The 21,753-nt window shown below is 29.7% G+C and overlaps 1 protein-coding gene across 1 annotated transcript in view; it reads right to left on the reverse strand.

Moving 5' to 3' along the window:
* Positions 1-21,753, reverse strand: part of ssp3 (SCAPER domain-containing protein short spindle 3) — a 140,682-nt gene that overhangs the window by 106,667 nt on the left and 12,262 nt on the right. Inside the window, exon 3 of the mRNA XM_075359329.1 lies at positions 13,145-13,285. Within this exon, the coding sequence (XP_075215444.1) occupies positions 13,145-13,285 (141 nt within the window). The remainder of the gene's footprint in view (positions 1-13,144; positions 13,286-21,753) is intronic.

Genomic DNA, 21,753 nt, shown 5'->3' on the forward strand with positions numbered 1-21,753 from the left:
TCTTTTCAATAGATTTAAATGACATTTCTCATAATAATAACATAAAGAGATGAGTAGTTTTCCAACAATTCCACTTTAAAGTGTAAGACTGAAATAAAAGGCACTACTGATATGTTTTTATTTTCCTTGCTATAGTGATATATGCTGCTTGCTATACCAGCTAACAGGAAAGTATATATAGATTGGTAAAAAAAAAATCTAAAAACAGCTGGTTCTTTTTTAAGTTTTGTGCCTTACAATTAAAAAAAGATTTTTTTAACAAAAAAAAATTGATTTAAATAAATTCTAAATAATCTGCAGCAAAAAAAAAATTTATTGCAAAAATTGGAAAAAGGGTTGTGTATTTTGGCCGAAATGAAATTTCAAATCGTTTCTGGGCACTTTTACATTATTTTTCTTATAATAATTGAATTTTTTTAGGTAGATTTCATAAGAAAGCTACCTATTGTAATGGACACCATGATTCAACTTTCAGAAAATTTTGACATATCTTCGTGTTTCACATACCCCAGACCCCAAAATCACCATCAGTTCAAAAGTTTATATATACATTTATATATACCAAGTGTGTAAATATGAAACCAAAATTTTTGTATAGAAAATATTTATTGTATGAAAATGATACAAAATATTTTATTTGAATTGGAATTGTCGATTGCTACCAATACATTTTTGCCATCTCTCTGACAATTTATAAATGCCACACCAAAAAATCTGTTGCTCTTTCGAGGCAAACCAGTCGTCGAGCCATTTTCATAAGAAGTGAAGCGCTGCTTCACTTAGGTAAGTGTGTGTACCATTGATGAAAAAAATAGAAGTCGGACAGAGCCAAGTCTGGTGAGTATATATATATTGGAAATTGATTTAACATACCCTCAACACCTGCACAAAACACATCGAGATTATCCACTTGCACCAGAGAGAAAATCCATTGCAATAATATGCTTTCTCCATTTTTTTCGGATGAAAAACGAGCACAGTGTATAATACTATTGTGTACTTTGCAAGATAAACACAAATACGTCTTACATTATAGAACGTTAAAATTGGATCTTCAACAGGGAATGGTGATGACTAAAATACACAGAGCTGTCAGTTTTAGTCAATCTCAGTGGTTGAAAGATTGGAAAAATTTTTTCAATGTATGGCGCAACACAGAAGATCCGATTGAAAAAAAGTCTATAAACTATTAATCAACAGTGTTTATGGTAAAACTATTGAAAATGTAACAAAGCGAATCGAAATGGGATTAATCAACAATAAATTAAAATTTAAAAAATTAAACACCAGCCCGAGAGTAAAACATTATTACATTTATGGAAACGATGTGGTTGGAATAACAATGTTGAAAAAATATATATATTTAAACAAACCCATACATGTAGGTTTAACAGTGACTGATTTGACAAAACTAATCATGTACAACTACCATTATAAAGTGGTTTTTACCTAGATATGGTCATGAAAAGTGCTAATGACAGATACAGATTCGTTATTATACTCAATAGTGCCAACAAAATAGGAACATTTTGATACAACAAAACGACTGAATCAAAAAGATGGAAATATTTACGGTAGGGATATAGGACGTTTAGAAGATGAAATGGGTGGGAAACCAATTTATGAATTTGTCGGGTTAAGAGCAAAAATGTATTCAATGATTTGGGGATATAGACAGCAGGCTTTAGAACAAAAAGAGACGGCCAAGGGAATTAAAAAAGGTTCTCGTATATTTGATAACAATTGCAATTTAAACATTTTAAATCACGAGCTTTATAAAGACTGTTTATTCAATAGAAATATTTTGTATTCCACCTCGAAATCATTACGTAGTTTTAACCACCAAATATACTCTATTGATCAATGTAAAAAAACTCTCTCTCCATATGACAAAAAAGATTCGTATTGGAAAACCTTATAGATACACTTCCATATGGGAATAAAGAAATTGAGAAATATATATTGAAAAAAAAAATAGTTTAAATGGGTCAATAAATAATTTTTAAAATTCTAAGCATCAATACCACATGTAAATTCTACATCATGGTAATTATGACCATTGGTCGTTTTTCTCATACTCTTGTATATTATATAAACATCTTTAGAATTGTTAATTTCATTCAAATCTGATAGTGTAACATCATTGAACCTTTGCGATAAAAATATTTTTCCAAATTCTTCAATTGCAGCAATATTTGAATCACCATTTTTTGTTTTAAATAAACTCTACTTTTTGAATTCGATAACGCCTATTTTGCATCATTTCATTAATCTTTTTAATGCCGGTACAATAATTTAACTATTCAATTTATCGAAAATATTAGACATTTTTACTGTTCTATATGTAAAGTAAAATTATTTAAAATTAATATTTTATTGATGACGTAAAAATCTTTTTTTCTATTCACAACCTCTGTAATTGAGTAATAACGTCAATAAAATATAGAAATACAAAAACACCAAGAGTGAAACAATCGACATTCTATATATGTAAATGAAAAAAATAAATTGAATAAAACATTACAAAACTACATCGCTCAAATCGATCCAAGAATTGTACGTTTTATCAAAACCCAACCATTTTACATACAGTACAGGCAATTTGTCATGAAAATAGGCTGTATTTGAAAATCCTTACCTACCGATTGATCTTTTGTCCATGCGTTAGGGGTGATGAGAGAAGCTTAACTCCAGATTTTAACATCCCCCTCCCATAGATTTTTGAAAAACTCGAAATACTCAAAAAGTTTTTGAAATGCGTTTTTCTCTGAATCTATGCATTTTACAGAAAAGTTTTTCAAACGAAAAATGTAGAGGGCATTCTCCTCTACAATTAATGTCTTTGAAGTTATGCCGTATAATTTGAAATTGAAATACTAGGTGGCGCTGAAGTTGGTAAAAAACGTTGTAAACAAGTAAACCGGTTTCGAACACGTGCCCAATTCACAACATTTTCACACTTTCACAAGCTACAGCTCCAAAACGGTAAGTCGTACAAGAAAATTGTTTAAATAAAAGTTGTCTGTTTTTTGAGATTAACAACTTTTCCAAATGCAATACAGACGAAAAACATTTTTTTCCGGTGAAACCCCCGAAAAAACCCGTTTTTTTACAACTTCAGCGCCACCTAGTATTTCAATTTCAAATTATACGGCATAACATCAAAGACATTAATTGTAGAGGAGAATGCCCTCTACATTTTTTGTTTATAAATGTTTCTTTAAAATGCATAGATTCAGAGAAAAACGTATTTCAAAAACTTTTTGAGTTTTCAAAAATCAACGGGAGGGGGATGTTAAAAATCTAGAGTTAAGCTTCTCTCATCACCCCTAACATATGGAAAAAACACCAATCGGTAGGTAAGGATTTTCAAATAAAAATACAAATTGACTGTACTAATAGGCTTTGTCGCCTTTTCATCGTAATATTTTCTCAATTTGATATACATCTTCATGTTTGGTTTTTTGTAGTTCGTGTTGGTAAAAACGCCCTTTTATGACTTCGTTTCGGGAATCAATTAGTTCATAGGTAACAGGATTGGATTCAGTATGAACAGTGTGTATTTTAAATATTTCATTCGTCCGATTTGGTACATAGCCCTTTTCAAATACTTTTTTATGTTTACTTATACAAACAGTGTTTGTACTACATTAAATTTAATTTTTACAACTTTTTTTCTATCGTTTTTTATTTAAATTTGCCAAAACTTGCTTCGTTCGTCTTGTTTTCATCTCTGGGTTTAAATAATGTAGCCGAATGTATAGAATTACTGTATTCATCTAAAAGTGTTTGGAAAATATCAATCCATTTATAGTTGCCATAATCAGTAAATTTAGTCCACATTTTTGTTTTCAACGTTCTCAATAGAACGCTTCAATAAGCGTTCAATAATGCTATTTTTTTTATCTGTATGTGGAATAATGATTTATGTTGTATTTTTTTCAATAAGGCTTTCACATGTGGATTATAAAATTCCTTTCCTTTTATCTGTTTGAAAATGTTTCATTTTATGTTTTTTCAATATCGGTTCCAAAGCAAACGCGACCTCTTTGCCCGTCTTGTTCTTTAAAGGCACAGCATATGCAAATTTAGTAAAACAATCGATGATGGTCAACAAATATTAACCTTTATTGAATCGAGAATAGGTATCATTTCAACTATATCTGCTAGCACAAGGTCGTCTAAGTCCTTTAATTGGGTCTTTCTCGTAGGATAATTTCGTCTAGCTGGCCTGTATAATTAATTCTTTCGCTAAATCGGTTTTAATTGACATGTATTCTAAAAAGAAAGAAAATAATAATTTACTAGTCTTCTATTTTTGTTGTGATTTGTAACTTATTAAAAGTATTTTCATACAACAAATCCAACTTCTGAATAAAATCATCAAATTCCATATTTATATTAAAATGATTACGTTTTCTTTTAAATTTAAGTTCTTTAAAGTAAGGTTAAAAAATCGTATACTATTTGGATCTTTTAATTTTTGATACACAATTTTAAAATTGGGATATATTTTTCTAAGTTTATTCAATGTATCTTCTGTTTTTCTATATTGAACACGAATATCGTAATACTTATACTCTTCGTCATCCTTATTTTTAATTATAATTATAACAGAATTATCACTTTCATCGAGTGGATATAGTGAAGATAAATATGGGGTGGCCGTAGTTTTAATTTTCTTTATATTACCATTTAATTCGTTAATTTGTCACTTACGTTTTAAATTTACATCTTCAAGTCTATTATTTTCATCTATAAGTATTTTTTTTCAAATTCTATATATTGCAACTTTGAATGTAACTGAATATTATGATTTTGATATAACTTAAAATCTTTAATAAAATACTCTAATAATTTTATAGAATTTTTTATAGAAATTAATAGAGATCCAACAAGCTAAATTTAAAATTAATTCATCCCTTAAATAAGTACCAGAAATTACTAAATCTAATGGATTTGTACCCTTTGAATCGACTTTATATGAATTATTTTGGGGGTCGAATTCGGGTTACCAAATGATTCTATTAATTCTTTATTTGTTTATTTTCAAACCATTTTCTAAATCGTTTCCCCCACCATCTTGACATAATTTTGCTCCATTAAAAAAAAACAGTATTTGTATAAATAATTAGCTTAAAATCACCAAATATGCCATATGAATAATTGTCTTTGATTTGTTCATAACATACATCGATTAAACTCATTTTGTTTCTATATAAAAATAAAAATGTTTTAACAATAATAAAATATTAATTTTGAATATTTTTTTAATTATTTATAAAATTGCAAAAATGTTTAATACTTTCTATATGTTGAAAATTTAAATTATTGTAATAATATTCTATTACTATCATCTACAAACCAGAATCTAGTGCATTTGTACCCTTTGATTCGACTATACACAATATTTTGGTAGCTAGAATTCCACCACCAAATGTTTTTGAATAATAATTAATTCTTTAGATTCTTTATTTTGAAACCAATTTTAAAATTGTTTCCCACCATCTTTACTTTTTTTTAAATATAAATTTAATCATTTTTAACAACAATAAAATATTAATTTAAAATATGTTTAATTATTTATAAAATTGCAAAAATGTCTAATATTTTGTATAAATTGAAAAGTTTAAATTATTGTAATAATATTCTATTATTTTCATCTACAAACCAGAAATTACTAAATCTAGTGGATTTGTATTCTTTGAAACGATATTATATCAATTATTTTGGGGGCCCAAATTCGAGCTACAAAATGATTCTATTAATTCTAAAATATGATTTGTAAAAATGTCTAATATTTTCGATAAAATGAACATTTTAAATATTTTAAATTATTTATAAAATTACAAAAATGTTTAAATTGAAATTTTTAAATTATTAATTTTAACAGTTTGTAAATAAGTCAAAAACCTACTATTATCATTAGTTTATTTGAATAAAAAATTTTAATTTTTATAGATACCAAAATGAAGCTTCGTAATAATAAAATTGTTTCGACAAATTCATCATCTACATTTGAATATAATGAATGCATAAATCGCAAAAATGACGATGAATATAATGTAATAATGTTAATTAATTCAATCTATTCTATTACTGATAATAATAATTTAGATACAATACATATGAAAATAGATTGTCGTCAAATAGCTTGTACATGCGACACTATTTTTTTTAAATATTATGATATTGATGATGTAGTCATTTACAAAAAAAATTGAAAATGATTTATCAAAAGTTACTTTAACTAGGACCGCTATTTTCTACATACAAATAACTTCATTAAATGAATAGTTTATTGAAAAATAACTGGTTCTTTATAAATATATAAATTGTCGATTATTCTGTTCCTTCAAAATCAAAGTTTAAACATTCTTTCCTTCTAGAATATAGTGATTATAAATGTAGGCTAATGGAGATAGATTCCAAAATTAAATTAACGAATCGATTCGTTCTATTCTATTATTAATGATATAGGCAATGATTGCGAAGAAATACATTTGAAAATCGATTATCGCTGATATCATAAAAGAATCATTGTTTAGATAGAGATCATCTCTATGATGAGTCATTTATAAAACAATTTGATTATGATATATCGAAAATTATTTTTGATGTAGAAACAATCACTGGAATCGATTTAAGTTTAACTTTATAATAATTTATTAATTTTTAAATCTTTTTTAATATTTAAAGAGATATGAAGTAAGTACAACAAAAAACAAAATTCCCCATTGTGAACGCAACGAGGGGATACGCTTTCAAAAAACAAAGTAAACATGGTTCTCTCTTGCCAAACACTATTAGATATATTGTATGCGGCCAGTTGAATTACGGTAAAACAAATGTGGTTTTTAATCTTTTAGTTCAAGAAAACGGAGTACGTTTTAAAACTTGTACATTTTCTCAAAATCAGTTCATCAACCTCTCTATAGAATGTTATCAAATTTGATGATAATGAATCCTGAAACGGGTTATTACGATACATAGTGAAAACGAGCGCAAGTCCCTCAACCTGAGGCGATTGAACCCCATTCAATGATTTTTGATGTAATCAAAGAGAAACAAAATAATATCGGTGCTTACTTTGCAAGGGGTCGTCACTATAAAATTGATTGTTTTTATCTTGCACAAACATATACTAAAATACCAAGACAACTCGTACGTGACAATTGTAATTTTTTAATTTTATTGAAACAAGACAATTTGAATTTAAAACACATTTACGATGATAATGTAAATGTTGACATGTTTTTGATGATTTTAAATCGATGTGTGAGCAAATCTAGCGGTCAAATATAGTTTCCTAGTTATCGATAAAGAGAACGATAAAAATAACGGTCGATATAGAAACAGTATCTACAAATTCATCATTGTCGAACGTAAGGTTTAACGTTGTGTTTAATATCACAAATAAAATAATCGTTTTGAATTTTATTTTTTTCTTCTTAGAACAATGAAGAAGGAGAAGCAAACGATTGAAATCAATAAGCTTAATAAAGATTTTAAACGTAAACATGCAGCCTTTATGATGGGTTTGGCTGAAGAAGAAGCTTTATTTGGTGATCCTATAAATGAAATTGAAGAAAAAGTCCACCACTTCCTCCACCACCACTCGATGGAATAAATTTATATAGACAGGGTAGGACGTGAATTGAGTGATAGATTGTTACCTCATTTAGAAAGACATAAAATAGGTGTGAACAGTTTGTTGGAACAAGATGTTGAAGAAGAAGAAAATGTAGACTCTTCAACATTGTTATCTGAACAAACGTTACCACTACACTCTGAACAATCTCAAGACGAACAACAACCTAGAATATATACAAAATATACGCCTATATTAGAAGGCAGTCTTCCGACACTGAAATAATTAAACCGTACTTGGAAATGTTAAAAACAGGTCCAAAAGTATCTCTAGATCATGTGTATGGTGTAAAGTATGATAAAAATACAGATACTTGCATTTTGGGTGGCAAAATTGAATTTATAAACGATAAAATTCATTTGGGGATTTTTTATTTATCCAGCCACACCGGTTCTTTTAAAGTTGTTAGTTTATAAAAATCCAGACTTGAGGAAGGTTCACAGAGCAGATACGGAAGCTTATGGTGAAATGTTAAAACATACCGGTGCTCATTTGATGGTGCGACTAAATTAAGAAATTATTCGATTTCTTAATTTTAAAAACTTCCATTTCTAAATATGTATATTGAAAAGAAATAAATAAAAAACATTTCATTTATCGGTTTCATAATAAACGCGGACAATTTCTACAGGATGATTCACAGAAACGGGAAATTTTGAAAGTTGTGTTGGTCGCCGTGGGCGATCGGTACCACTTGATAACTGGCACCAGCCTCTCTAACCTAACCTGCCGTTTAGTTGTCATGGATCCTTGGAGCGGTGCGCAACGTGCATCTGCTATCAAAGCGTTTTACAAAAACAATGACGGTGTGGAGGGAGCGCGTAGAGAATTTCGCCGTCATTTTAATCTGGGACGGCACGACCGTGTTCCATCAACACGTGCAATTAGAACATGGATATCTAATTTTGAGGAAACCGGTTCGGCGATGAAAAAGAAACCTCCAGGCCGTGAGCGAACCGTCCGCACACCACAGAATGTTCAAGCTTTACAAGATGCTGTCACACGAAGTCCACATCGGTCGATCCGTCGTCTCTCGGCATCTTTACGATCGCATAGTTCAAGCGTTCGAAGAATGTTAGCGAAGGACTTGCAATTCCATCCGTACAAGTTGCAGATCGTCCGGGAACTGAAACCGAACGATGCGGTTGTGCGAGCACAATTCTGCGATGTAATGCTTCAGAAGATAAACGATAACGAAGAGTTTGTTCGCGAACTGTGGATGTCAGACGAAGCGCATTTCCACCTCGGTGGATTTGTTAACGAGCAAAATTTCAGATACCGGGCGCAAGAAAATCCTACGCAGCTATACCAGCGTCCGTTGCACAGCCAGAAAGTGACCGTGTGGTGTGCTATGTCATCTTACAGTGTTATAAGCCCTTATTTTTTTGAGGATGACAACGGTCTTGCGATTACATTGACGTCGGCTCGTTACGTAGCCGCGCTTGAAACCTTTGTTGTGAAACAACAAAAGAGATTTCCACAGATTCTTAACACAACCTGGTTTCAACAAGACGGAGCAACGTCACATACTGCACTAATATCTATGGCAGCTGTACGCCGATTGTTTGGACAACGTGTCATTTCACGAAACGGTGACATTAGATGGTCTCCCAGATCGCCTGATCTCTCAGCTTGCGATTACTTTTTGTGGGGCCACTTTAAAAGTAAAGTGTTCCTCAGTAGACCTGCTACAATGGAAGAACTGAAGGCAAAGATCCGAGAAGCAATTGCGGAAATTCCAATTAAGATGTTACGTCAAACCACGAACAATTTAACGAAGAGACTTTGTGAGTGTTTACGTAGAAGAGGAGGTCACCTGCAAGATGTCATCTTTAAAAAATAAACTAAAATGTATGTATCCTAAAATGGGAACATTTGTACAATTACATGAAATAAAATTCATTTTCTAAAAAAAGTTTTCATTAACGTTATTTAATTTTTTAAATTTCCCGTTTCTTTGAATCACTTGTATTTATCTGTTTGACGACGACATTAACGTATTATTAGTTTTCAAATTATTATCATTATCATTTATTTTATAATCTTTTACAGATCTTAAAAACTTTATTTATTCAGTCCTTTCTGTAAGAAACTTCCTCCAACCCCTTTCTGTTTTTCCTTACCTCTGCTGTATCCGCTATTGTAAGCGTGTAATAAATCTTTTACATATCAAACCTGGTCTTTTCTGGTACCATCTCATTCAATGACAAGTATTTAATAGCTTCGGTAAATCCAGATATTTTAAATTCATTTTTTACACTTTGATCTCTGATAAATCTTACTTCGCAAGCAAACCTTCTAACCGCTTTTAAAGGTTTCCTATCTTGCATGATATCTCTCAAACTCTTAACTAAACTATCGCTTCATCGATTTAAAATAAACAAAAATAAACCTTAAGTTTCCAGGCTTCATATAAAAAAATTTCGCCGCTTTTCCATTAACTCCTACATCGAGAAAATTTCTCCTGTAAGTTATATCATTTAAAAATAAATTGTTTCATTTTATTTCTGTATTAGTCTATTTATCATAAAGGTTTCCGATCGCTTAGATGCACAATACTACAATACACAATTATTTAGATGATCGATAACAAAGTATTTCAAGTAATGACCTTACTGTTACACTTTAAAATAACATTAATACATTTAATTCGAAAACAGATTTAAGGGGCCTATTTTATTTATAAGATAAGTAAATTATAAAATGCGTACCGGTTTTAATTTTGAAGTTACTCTTAGAGTATAATAATGGACTTACCGTTGCTGTCAACAATTTCAAACACCACAATTTATGCCAGGACAAAACCAAAGTTGAAGTATTTATGCATTAATCTGATATCTTATTATGCACAAAGAAATGAAATAAAAGTCCTTAATATTTAGAAAAGAGAGAATATTGGAGATGTTATAAACATCATGTCGATGTGCAATCGCATTACAATTCACGGTTAAAAGGGTTTATATTTACATATTCAATTATTTTAAAATTTATGTATTTGTTATCCTTTGAACCGGACGACCATTAAATTTTACGAAAGAGGATTTGGTGTCGATCATAACCCAATTGCAGGACGGAACAATTATTTGTACAAGGTTTAATCGTCTAGACTGCTAGTATCTAGAGGTTACTGAAGATCCAGATGAAGCAGTCAAAATAGATGCTGTCATGATGTACTGTATGTAAAAAAATAAACAATATCGAAAAGTTATCGGTTCAGCAATGCGCGTTTGATGCAAAGCCGGCAAATGAAAAACCATTTCCCATTTACGGTCCAGATCATAGCATACCTTAATGCCGATTATTCCCAGGAACACCAGTAGCAGCAAAAGCTTATAATTGTATTTAGATTCACAGCCGCAGTGACATTTTACAGTTAATCACGTTGAAAATTTTGTCGATCTAACATCTCATCGACTCACACAAACCGATAAAAAGATTGTTAAGGTTTGCCAAATCTCAACAAAATGGCACAGCAAATACCATATCGGACAGTTACTTATGTGAACTTTTATGGAGCCATCATCTTCTTCTCGATGTTAACCGGTTTGAACAAATACATGCGTATTATCAATTACTGGCTTTCTCAACAGGTAAGTTTATATTTTTCAAAATTAATAGGTATTACAACTTGAAGAGGGAAGAACTCAAAGTAGAAAGAGAAATTAATGGTTAAAGTATTGAAATATTTAACATAATATAAACAATTATACAATTCAAGTTTTATAATTACTTTGGCGAATAATAACAGTTTGATTGTAGTTAAAAGTTTTATTATAAGTATTTAGATTACAGACAGCATGCGATATGATTTCATAGTGGTGTACTGTTTATTAAAGTTTTTAATACGCATCCTACATTAATCGACTTTGGACTGTACATAGGGACAGCACTGTATAATGGAAAAATAATTCCTGAATAATTTCATTAGTGTAAAAATACAATGACCGCCACTTAAAATTGTTCATGATACGTTTTGCTTTCTTTAGTCATAAAATGAAAGGCTCTTACCGCATGACTAATCACTGTTTTGCCTGGAGGTGTACCCGTAAATCAAAATATATATTTACTAATGACCATGAGTAGAGGGTACATATCACTTCTAACAAGCTTTATAGATTCCAACCGGTCATTAATATTCATTAATAAAGATATTCAGTACAAACCTGGATGTAATTGATCTGTTGCACACCGATGCGCTTGATAATTGCACAACTTTATACAATGTCTTGTAAAACAGACTGCCCTACATGCTTTCAAGGACATGCATTTTACACTTTCTGGAAAATGGGGAAAATTAATGCTAAAGAAACAGCAGTAGCCATAAATAATTAATTAGGTTAACTATTCTGGTGAATATAATAATCAAACTTCATCACCGACTGCTTAATTATAAATTTCATATAGTCCAGCCAAGTTTAAATTAAGAATTATTCCTCCTTGTCTACACTTTAATATCTAAATTTTACAATAACAGAAACGAACAAATCTGATAAAACATTAAAAAAAAAACAGATACATGAGCACAGTAAAACTGGAGAGTCTAGTTTACAAAAATAATTTGGAAAATTACTATATTTAGTTTAATTAAATCAGATTTTAAGAAATTCAAATTTAGATAATAAATTAACTAACCAAGTTAGATTAAAACAAACTTATTAATCTTTATTAATGAATATTAACGACTGGTTGGAATCTATAAAGCTTGTTAGAAGTGATATGTACCCTCTACTCATGGTCATTAGTAAAGAATACCAATTAAATTAAATTTAAATTTAATTTTGTTAACGGATGACGACAAGCCAGTTTAAATAAAACAACAATGCCAAAAAAAAAACACAAATCAAACATTAATTTTTGTACGCTTATAAATGTTTTGGTAAATCTTTTGGGGTACTTACATATTAATGCCACCGCAGCTACAGCTTTATTTAAAAACAAAGTAGTCAATCGAATTTCAGTGGAAAATGGGCCGATATAGAGTTTAACATAGATTCAAAACGGTCTATTAATTTTAATAAATGGTTATTTATATTTATTTATTTTATAAATATAATTTAACCAAACTTAACCTACGCTCGCTAACGTTGACTAATTAACAGGAGTGTTTTGAATTATTTAAATAATAAATAATTGCAATAATTACTGAATTTATTAAATAAATATTCAAAAATTACGGGTGTTAATTAATTAATCAAGGTTAGCGAGCGAAGCAAGCGTAGGTTAAGTTTAGTTAAATTATATTTATAAAATAAATAAATATAAATAACCATTTATTAAAATGAATAAAGAGGCTGTTCATTTTCCACCGAAATCCGACTGACTACTTTGTTTTTAAATAAAGCTGTAGCTGCAGTGGCGTTAATATGTAAGTACCTCTTTTGGTTATTCTTTCAAAGAAAACTAAACGATATACATGTACATCGAACTGTAATGTTCCTAGACTCAAACAACACTAATGACTGACTAATATAACATAAAATTTATTACACCTACCTGATTTTTTATCCCTGCCAGTAGATGCCGAACGTACTCTAGGTCCAGGTTTACTGGGTGTAGATGACCTTTTTGTAACTCTAGTACCATCATTATTAATCGGCAAACGAGGCGATGTAGGCGGCTTCCTTATTATCTTACCTGAAACAGTAAAAATTTTATAACAAAAATCCAAACTAAATTAATCGGTTTGTATGATTCTACTGACAAAATTAAAAGTAAAAATAAATAAACGTGAATTAACATTAATATATACCGTTAACAGTAATGAATATAAATAATAACAATACAGACAGAAATTAAAATCAATACTACAATAAAACATCCTAAGCAATTGATTATCATGCTATCTTAAAAATCAGCTCATACTGAACTCAATCCAAGCAGTTTTAAATATCTTTATAGATATTAAATCTCTATCGAGAGATTAATATAAGTATTAAGATCTTTATAAGTACTGCACCTATGATAGGATAGTTTTACGGTTTCATTTTATCTTGTTTTCTCATTAAAATATGTGCATGAAAGCAAGCGTAAAATTATATTGTATAAATATAAAAAAACTTGTTTTTGTCAATATATTATTCAGCATACATGTTTTTATACATAATTTGTTTACATTTCAAACAGAACTTGAACAAAGTAATCTATAATACGGATTTGTGTCAGCACATCAAATGAGAAGAGATTTTAAATATAAATAACAGAAAAATACATTTAATCCCAATAAATTCTTTGCCATATCTTTGTCTTTGCCACCACCTTTTTCAAAATAGTAGTTTTTTTTAATATTATTTACTATTAATGCTTATAATTCATCAATTTTTATTATTCTTTTATTTTGACTTTAATCGAAAACAAACAATTACCATTAACTTACTAACTCTTAATATACTGCTGATTTCATACAGTAAAAATTAAAAGAGAAATTTAACAATTATTATGTTTTAGTTATTGGTGAAGGTTTATTTACGTAGATTTTTTTGTTTTTTATTTTACACATTTTATTTTTACTTAAACTTTAAATAGATTACAATAATGATGTTTGTATGTACTTAAAAAACACAAAGGTTCATGATGTTGCATTCAGGAAAAAAGTAATGCACAAAATTAATAAAAACATAAGATGCAAAAGTTCATTTTTAATTATTTTACCGACAAATATTAAAAAAAAAAAAAAAAAAAAAACACTGTTTATGGTCAAAAATTTGAAACATTTACCATACTATGGGGCATACATTTCCACTTTAATTGTATTATTAATGTTGAACATTTTTCCTATCATTTTGAGAAATAATTCTTATAATTTCACTACGATAGCTTGAAGCAGTAAAAATTAAATATTTTATAAAAATGTATCATTTTTATTAAAAAAAAAATGTATTTGTGGTTTTAACATTGTATAAAGTACCCAATTATTTTAAATAAATAAGCCAGTAAATATCCAGCTCTACAATTATTTTAAACAAATAACCCAATAAATATCCAGCACTACAACATACTTAAAGTAAATCTAAATATAGTGGCTTTTTTTTATTTAATTTATTTAAATGAATAAAAATTTGCTGTTTTTAAAAGTTAATATAGGTTTTGATTCACAGTCATAAAAAACAAAAACGAATGAATATAATAATACGCAAGTAACATAATTCTTGGAAGTTTCAGGTTCGCAACAGAAACATAACATCATAGCAGCAAGAGTAGCAGTAATAAGTAAGAAAGCACTAAGTTAAACAAATACGTATTATAAAAATATAAAAAGTGTGTCGTAAAACACAATATAATCAACATTAAAAATATGAATAATTTTTTTTCTAAATGCCGTAAATTTTTTTACAGCAATTACATAAAACCGCATAAATAACCTTAAAAACTTAATTTAGAAAAAAGAATCACCGTTACTTTACATAAATAATAAATTAGAATAAAATATGACATGCAGAAATTCTTCCTTGATCGTTTTATAATTCATTCAAAGATACTTGAAGTTTATTTTACATGCAAACATTACAGAACTAAACAAAAGAATTACAGTTAAGCAAGCTTACACGAACCTAAAGGTGAATTCATAATGTATAAAGAAAGACAAAAACTGGGGCACTGAGATTTAAAATTAACAGGCCCTCCTACAGATTAAATTCTCAGCCTACACGAGCTTACCATAACAATCTGTATAATAACGAATGGTAAAAACACAAAATACAAAAAAATCAACACTCAGCATTACTCCATACCTCTCTCTCTCTCTCTCTCTCTCTCTCCCAATCTCTCTCTCTAAAAACTATCAGCACACTGATAAAGTTGTGATAAAACTACAAACATATTTTTATTTAAAAACAATATTACTACTACTTCAAATAACTAATTTATAAATAAATAAAATAAATGTGTATATACCCCATTAATCATTATGTACAATTCAGAATATCTGCTAGACAGTATTATGTTTGTGTTGACATTTTCTCAAAACTGCAGAACTGCTACACTGTTCTGAATCATTCTTTTACCGGTGAATTTATTAAATTTTGAAGAAGCATTTAGATGTAAATTTATCCAAATAAATCCATTATAGAATGAGCAAAGAAACTCATACTGAGGGTGTGTCGTATTTGACAAGTTCATTTTTTGGGGTGTGTTAAATTTTTATGTAATAATAAATTATGTTCGACATTCTGTACGGCTCCAGAGAATGAAATTTAGAAAATAAGAGTGAATTTTATTTCGATAGATATTCAAAATCAGGTAGGATAATGTAATTTTTCAAAAATGAATAGCTTTTGTACTTCCAATCAATAACGATACTGCTTTGGGAACAAAACACAGAATGACTTCTTTTCTAGGCCTACATTTTGTCTGCTTGCCTCTAGTTAAAAAAATCCATTTGCAGTTTATAGTAAAATTTCAATTCGAAGACTTTCTTCAAAACCTCCATTATCATACTTATAACATATGATAATGTCATATAACTACACTGTTATATAAAATTACGCAAATTTTTTTTCTAATAAACTCTAACATTTACAGCATCACCTATTTTCTTACATAAATGAAGATTTGCATTAATCTACTTTTCAAATCACACTAAATAACTTTATAATTGCATCATCAGTAAATGCTTGTATTGAATTTTACAGCACCTATTTTTTTGTAGCAATATTGAGCGACTTCAATAAATCACTTTCTGTAGGAGATGACTCCTAAAAGTAAAATTTAGAAAACTCAATAAGGCCTACTTAAAATTCATTTATTAAAAATGACCAATTGTTTGTGACATAAGCCTTAATAGAAGTTTATGAATTTAACATTACTGAACTTAAGGGTGTAATTGTTTGCTTCATCATTATATTGGGATATTATTTTCTGTGTAATCGGTTGTTTAATTTAAGTCACTCTTCTGGGTGGCTTTTCTTTCTGTTTTAGTGTATTCTGTGATAAAATATAGTTGTTTTAGTTTAGCTGTTTGAATTTATTATTATTCAAGTAAATTTGTTAATTGATCAGTTCTGATTTTTTTTTATATTGGCAACGGCCATATTGGTGCTTTATGATTGGTTGTTGTTTTTGACAGCGACCATCTAGCATTGATCTGATTGGTTTTTCTTTTGTTTACATCGCTATCTTATTTATTGGATTTGTTATTGACAGTGAACAACTTTAAGTTAATAGTCTTTGTTTGTTTTTATTCGATTGAGTATATTGATATTGAGTATGTCTGATGAAGGGGGTAAGAAGAGTAAGTCCAGGCAGGTAAAATGTGCTCCTGGTGAAATAGCAGCTGAAGTGCAGCCTGATGATTCCTCCTCATCAGCAGATGATGAGCCAAGGGCTAAGGTATCAGGTACCTCAACCCAGGTTAAGGATTTAGTGCAGGACAAAGCATCCGGGGAGTTCTACTCTGCTTGTGAGGGAATTCAGTGAGCAATATGAAACACTTATGCGGTTCTTAGACAGTCCCAGGAACAGTTCAGCTAAGATACATCATAAGGTTATCCCCAGAATAGCAGAATTCAAATCAATTATTTCTGCCATCGTGGATGGGTATAAGTTGGTGAGAGGCCTCCAGAGATGTGTGAGATTCTCAGGTACTGTAGGAGAAATGGGAGGCCAGTCTGTCTCAAAAGCAACCTGAGGTTTTCGTTAATTTAAAGGAAGGGGTATTAGTGAAATCTAGCAAAGAAATGAAGGACGAATTTCAGGTAGTCCTTCAACAGAAGAGGTCAAGCCTGAGAATTCTAAATATATGCGAGACAAAGAAGGAGCTAGTTGTCATTGCCGACAACAAAGAGTTAATTAAAGTTATTTCTGACTCCCTCGAGGTCGGTAAAACCGACATGAAAATCGCCCCTAAAGGAAGAAGCATCCTAAGGTCATCGTGTATGATATTGTTCGACATCTATCTAAGGAAGAGTTAATGACTCTCATACAGGAGCAGAATACTCAGATGGCTGAGGCGGCCTTCAAGGCTGATTATCGACTGTTATTCAAAATGGGTAGGCACAAGGCAGAGTGTTACCACGGTGTATTCAAGGTGTCTCCTTAACTATTTAAAGGCTTCGTATCTAAAGGTTTCAGGTTGTTTATTGACTTCTCTTCGTGTAAGGTTAAAGAATATATAGATGATCAACATTGTTTCAAGTGCTGCCAGTTTTGATATGCAGCTTAACTATGTAAACATCTGGTGGTAGTGTGCTCCCACAGTGAGGATGAAGGACAAAAACAAGAGGAGTGTCCTAAGAAGTTGGAGAGCCTGACTTGTGTAAACTGCAGATGTCTTCGGATGGACCATAAGCACTCTGTGAATAGAAAGGATTGTGTTTGTTATCAGAGAGTGTCACAATGTACTACAATTCAATATCATTAGATGGTTAAAATTGGGCAATTATATGCACATGGAGCTTACAATGGACATTGAACTTGGCAAGATCATCATACGTAAGGGGTTGGATGTTGTCTTGTAGCAGAATCTGTACGTTGTGTCTGGTGAACTGCCTGGTTTTTCACATTGGAAGAGATTTTATTTTGGTTCTGATAGTATGTCCGCTGTACTGTGCAGAAGGGAACTTGACTGTATCTTCATTCGACAGCTCTCTAACGATCATCATGTTGTTGTCCATGGGGATGTTCAGAAATTGCATCTGATGTTGCAAGTTCATATTTTCAATATAGAGATCCTGCTGATCATCATCTTGAGGTCTGGAATAAAATCCTATAATTCTCTGGTACCAGTTCAATCCTAATTGGTGTGGATGTGAACGCTAAGTCACTTTTGTGGCATAGCAACTTCACAGATGATGGCAGTGAATTAATTGAGGGCTTTTTAGCCCAATATGGTCTGCAGGTATATAATGTACCTGGTAAGTTCCCACCTACACAGGTAATGTAGAAAGGTATCGGCTTTTTGGTGGAACAAACATCAACGTTACCGTTGGTAGGTTTATTCCTGCCAATGTTTGTAACTGGAAAGTAGTTGATGATAGCTCAAGCAATCATCGATTGATAGTGTATGAGATTGCTTGTAATTTAAGTGAGCACTACCGATGTAATGTTCGGATTCACCAGGGTCATTTCCTGCACAGGCACGTGGACTGGAAAACGTTGTTGATTTTCATTCAGCCAGAATTTGTTTTTTGGATCGGAGTCTGGATGTTCTGGAGTCAGAAGGTTTGTCAGTGGCTTTTATTGATGCCGCCAAGTGTTCAGTTTCTCGTAGTTCCAGTCAAGAGAGGCTCACTCCATGGTGGAGGAGCAGGGAAGAGACTGTTATGAAACAGGCTGTCTGTCATTCGTGGAGATCATCTCAGCATGAGAGTGATCCGGAACGACGGGTGGTCCTTGTTGGCTAATATAGAGGTCTTAGATCTCAATAATTCCACAAAATTCAGACAGCAAAAAAGAAGCTATTTTGTAAAACATTTTCATTTATTTTTATTATCACTTTTATTTATTTAATTTTTTGTTTTTATAACTGAAAATATTTTTAGAATGTAGTTTAGCAAAACATTTTTTTGCTAAACTACATTCTAAAAATTTACTGAACTTTGAAACAATGTTTTATTTTAATTTTGAACACTTTAACAGAGGTTTCATTAAATCTTTGTAATTTTTTAAAGATATACTGCAGCTCAAATGTGGAAAATAAAAGCTCTTATGTCCATGCACCAAATGACAGAGACATTTACTACTTCTGTATTACATAAAAACCTTTAAGGTAGGCCACCTTTTAGCAGCAATATCCATAAATGATTTAGTATTTTTTTTTCTTTATTTTTTTTTCAATTATGACCCAGAAATTAATTTTTCTATAAAAAATCCATCTGCAATAATTAAAATTCCACTTACGATTATTTCAATAAATGTTTACCCAAAATTTCATTTTTTTAGATCAAGTAATACTCATTAGGAAATAGAATTTACACATAATTTATAATAATTTTAGAATATTGCAATAAAAATACAAGTATTAAAATAATGTATTTTCAATGTTTTTTTTTTCTAATGAATCAGATTTTTTCTATTTGATCAAAATAATTTTTCTATTTATTATGTGTAAACATGCGTCAGAAATAATATTTTAGATGTATTGTATTTCTATGAATAACATTTATAATTATTTATTATTTTACAAATAATTATAACATTTTTTTTCTTAAATATATTTATATGCAATGTAAAAACAATGTCGTAAATTGTAAACAAACAGCTAAAGCAGCACTGTATGAAATATTATGAAGTCATAAACCAAAGTTTGTAATCACAATAACAAATGAATTTGTAATAGAAAACCCTTTCTTACTACTAAACAATAGAACAGTAAAATCAGTCATTCTGCACTAATTATTACGTACATAATTACATAAATATTCATGACATTTAACGAAGAATAAATAAAATAAATTATATATAAATATAGACTAAATAAATCAGCAAGATATGATATTAATGATTTTCTTTTTTGAAAGTTTCCATATTAATATTAATAATAATAAAAGTAACATTTACATAAAAAAGTAAATATTTAATAAAAAAATATAAGATGGATGAATATTCAAGCAAATTACATTGGTGCAAAGAATTTTGGGTACTGTACAATGAAATCAACAGTACAGCACTCTGTATGAATGAACTGTACTTAATTTTTTTGAACAGAATTTGTAGTTTATTTCAAAATTTATGCTTTATTATTAATTTTACAGGTTATTTATCACATGAAAGGTCAAGATTTTTATTAAAACATACTTATTTTTAAAGTACCATTGAATCAATTTCAATGATTTGTATCTTTTAAACCTTAAGTATATTTTTCATAAACTCTTTGACATGGTAGTGTTTTTCTTGGAAAACCACTAAATTTCACAATCGTTAATGTAGTTTGTCAAACACAAAAATTAAATTAGTAAAAGTTACTGCTTTCTGGTTCTCACTTTTAAAATTAAATGACCTTCATAATTTATATATATATATGTACAACACCAATCAATTCTGAACATTTCAGATGAATAAACATTTGGCTGCAATGTGTCCGGTCTATACAAAACCTTTACAGAATGTTTAAAAAAAACACTACATACAGAGAAATCATTCAAACTGTATGACTTATTGTTAAACTGTATTAAATGACCCACATTAAGAACATGAAAGAGAATCCTGGACTTGATTATGATCCAAACAATTCCACATTTCATTTTAATGAGAGAATTTGTTAACAATACGTAGTTTTCTAGAAGCTGCTATATATTTTTTTTTGTGCAACAGGCTTTAATGCTGGTTATTAGTATTAGCACCTTTCTTCATTATCTACAATGTAATTGTTACAATCCTTAAGAGTATTGTGTATTTGATATGATAGTTATTACTTTTTTTTAAGTCAATAGATAGTAGTAATATAAGTTCTAAATATTATTGACTATTTTATAAGTAGGGTACTATATTATATTTTGTAATTGCACCCAGAATAAATTGCATTAACATATCAAGTGATGCTTTGGTGTGTGTGACAAGAGGTATCATTTACCAATATACTAATGGTGGATGTAATGTTTCCCTTACTGTTCACACAGTTTTGCCAGCCAACAATCCTTGACATAGCATTTTTTTCTTTTTTTTGTTCTCCTACAGTTTTTTTTTGGGGCAAAAAAAAATCTAAAATGGGTAAAAAATAGAATCCTAAACTTTCATATGGAACATTTTTTTAGAATTTCAAATAATCCCTGCTTTCAGAAGCAAGCACATTGTGTGATTTACTCATTAATGTAATTCAGTAAATTACTAAAATTAAATATATAAATTTTTAACCTTTTCCTTTAAAATTATGATTGAAAATTCCCTACACCAGGAACTTGGGGAAATTCGGCTTTTAAAATGTTATAAATGTCTTACTTTTACTTCATACATAAGCAATTTTTTTCATGCTTTTTCTATTTTTTTTAATATATTTTTCATATATTTTTGGCATATGTTTAAATACAACCGCTATTAAAATATTTTTTAAAATATATTGTAATTGTAAATATTATAAATTGCTAAAAATGAAATGACTGAGAAATAAGTGTTAAACTCATATGTGAATTCTTATAACAATACAATTAACCATACATGTCATACACATGCTT

The sequence above is a fragment of the Lycorma delicatula genome, chromosome 3 (genome assembly GCF_047948215.1).
Source record: "Lycorma delicatula isolate Av1 chromosome 3, ASM4794821v1, whole genome shotgun sequence".
Classification (NCBI taxonomy): domain Eukaryota; kingdom Metazoa; phylum Arthropoda; class Insecta; order Hemiptera; family Fulgoridae; genus Lycorma; species Lycorma delicatula.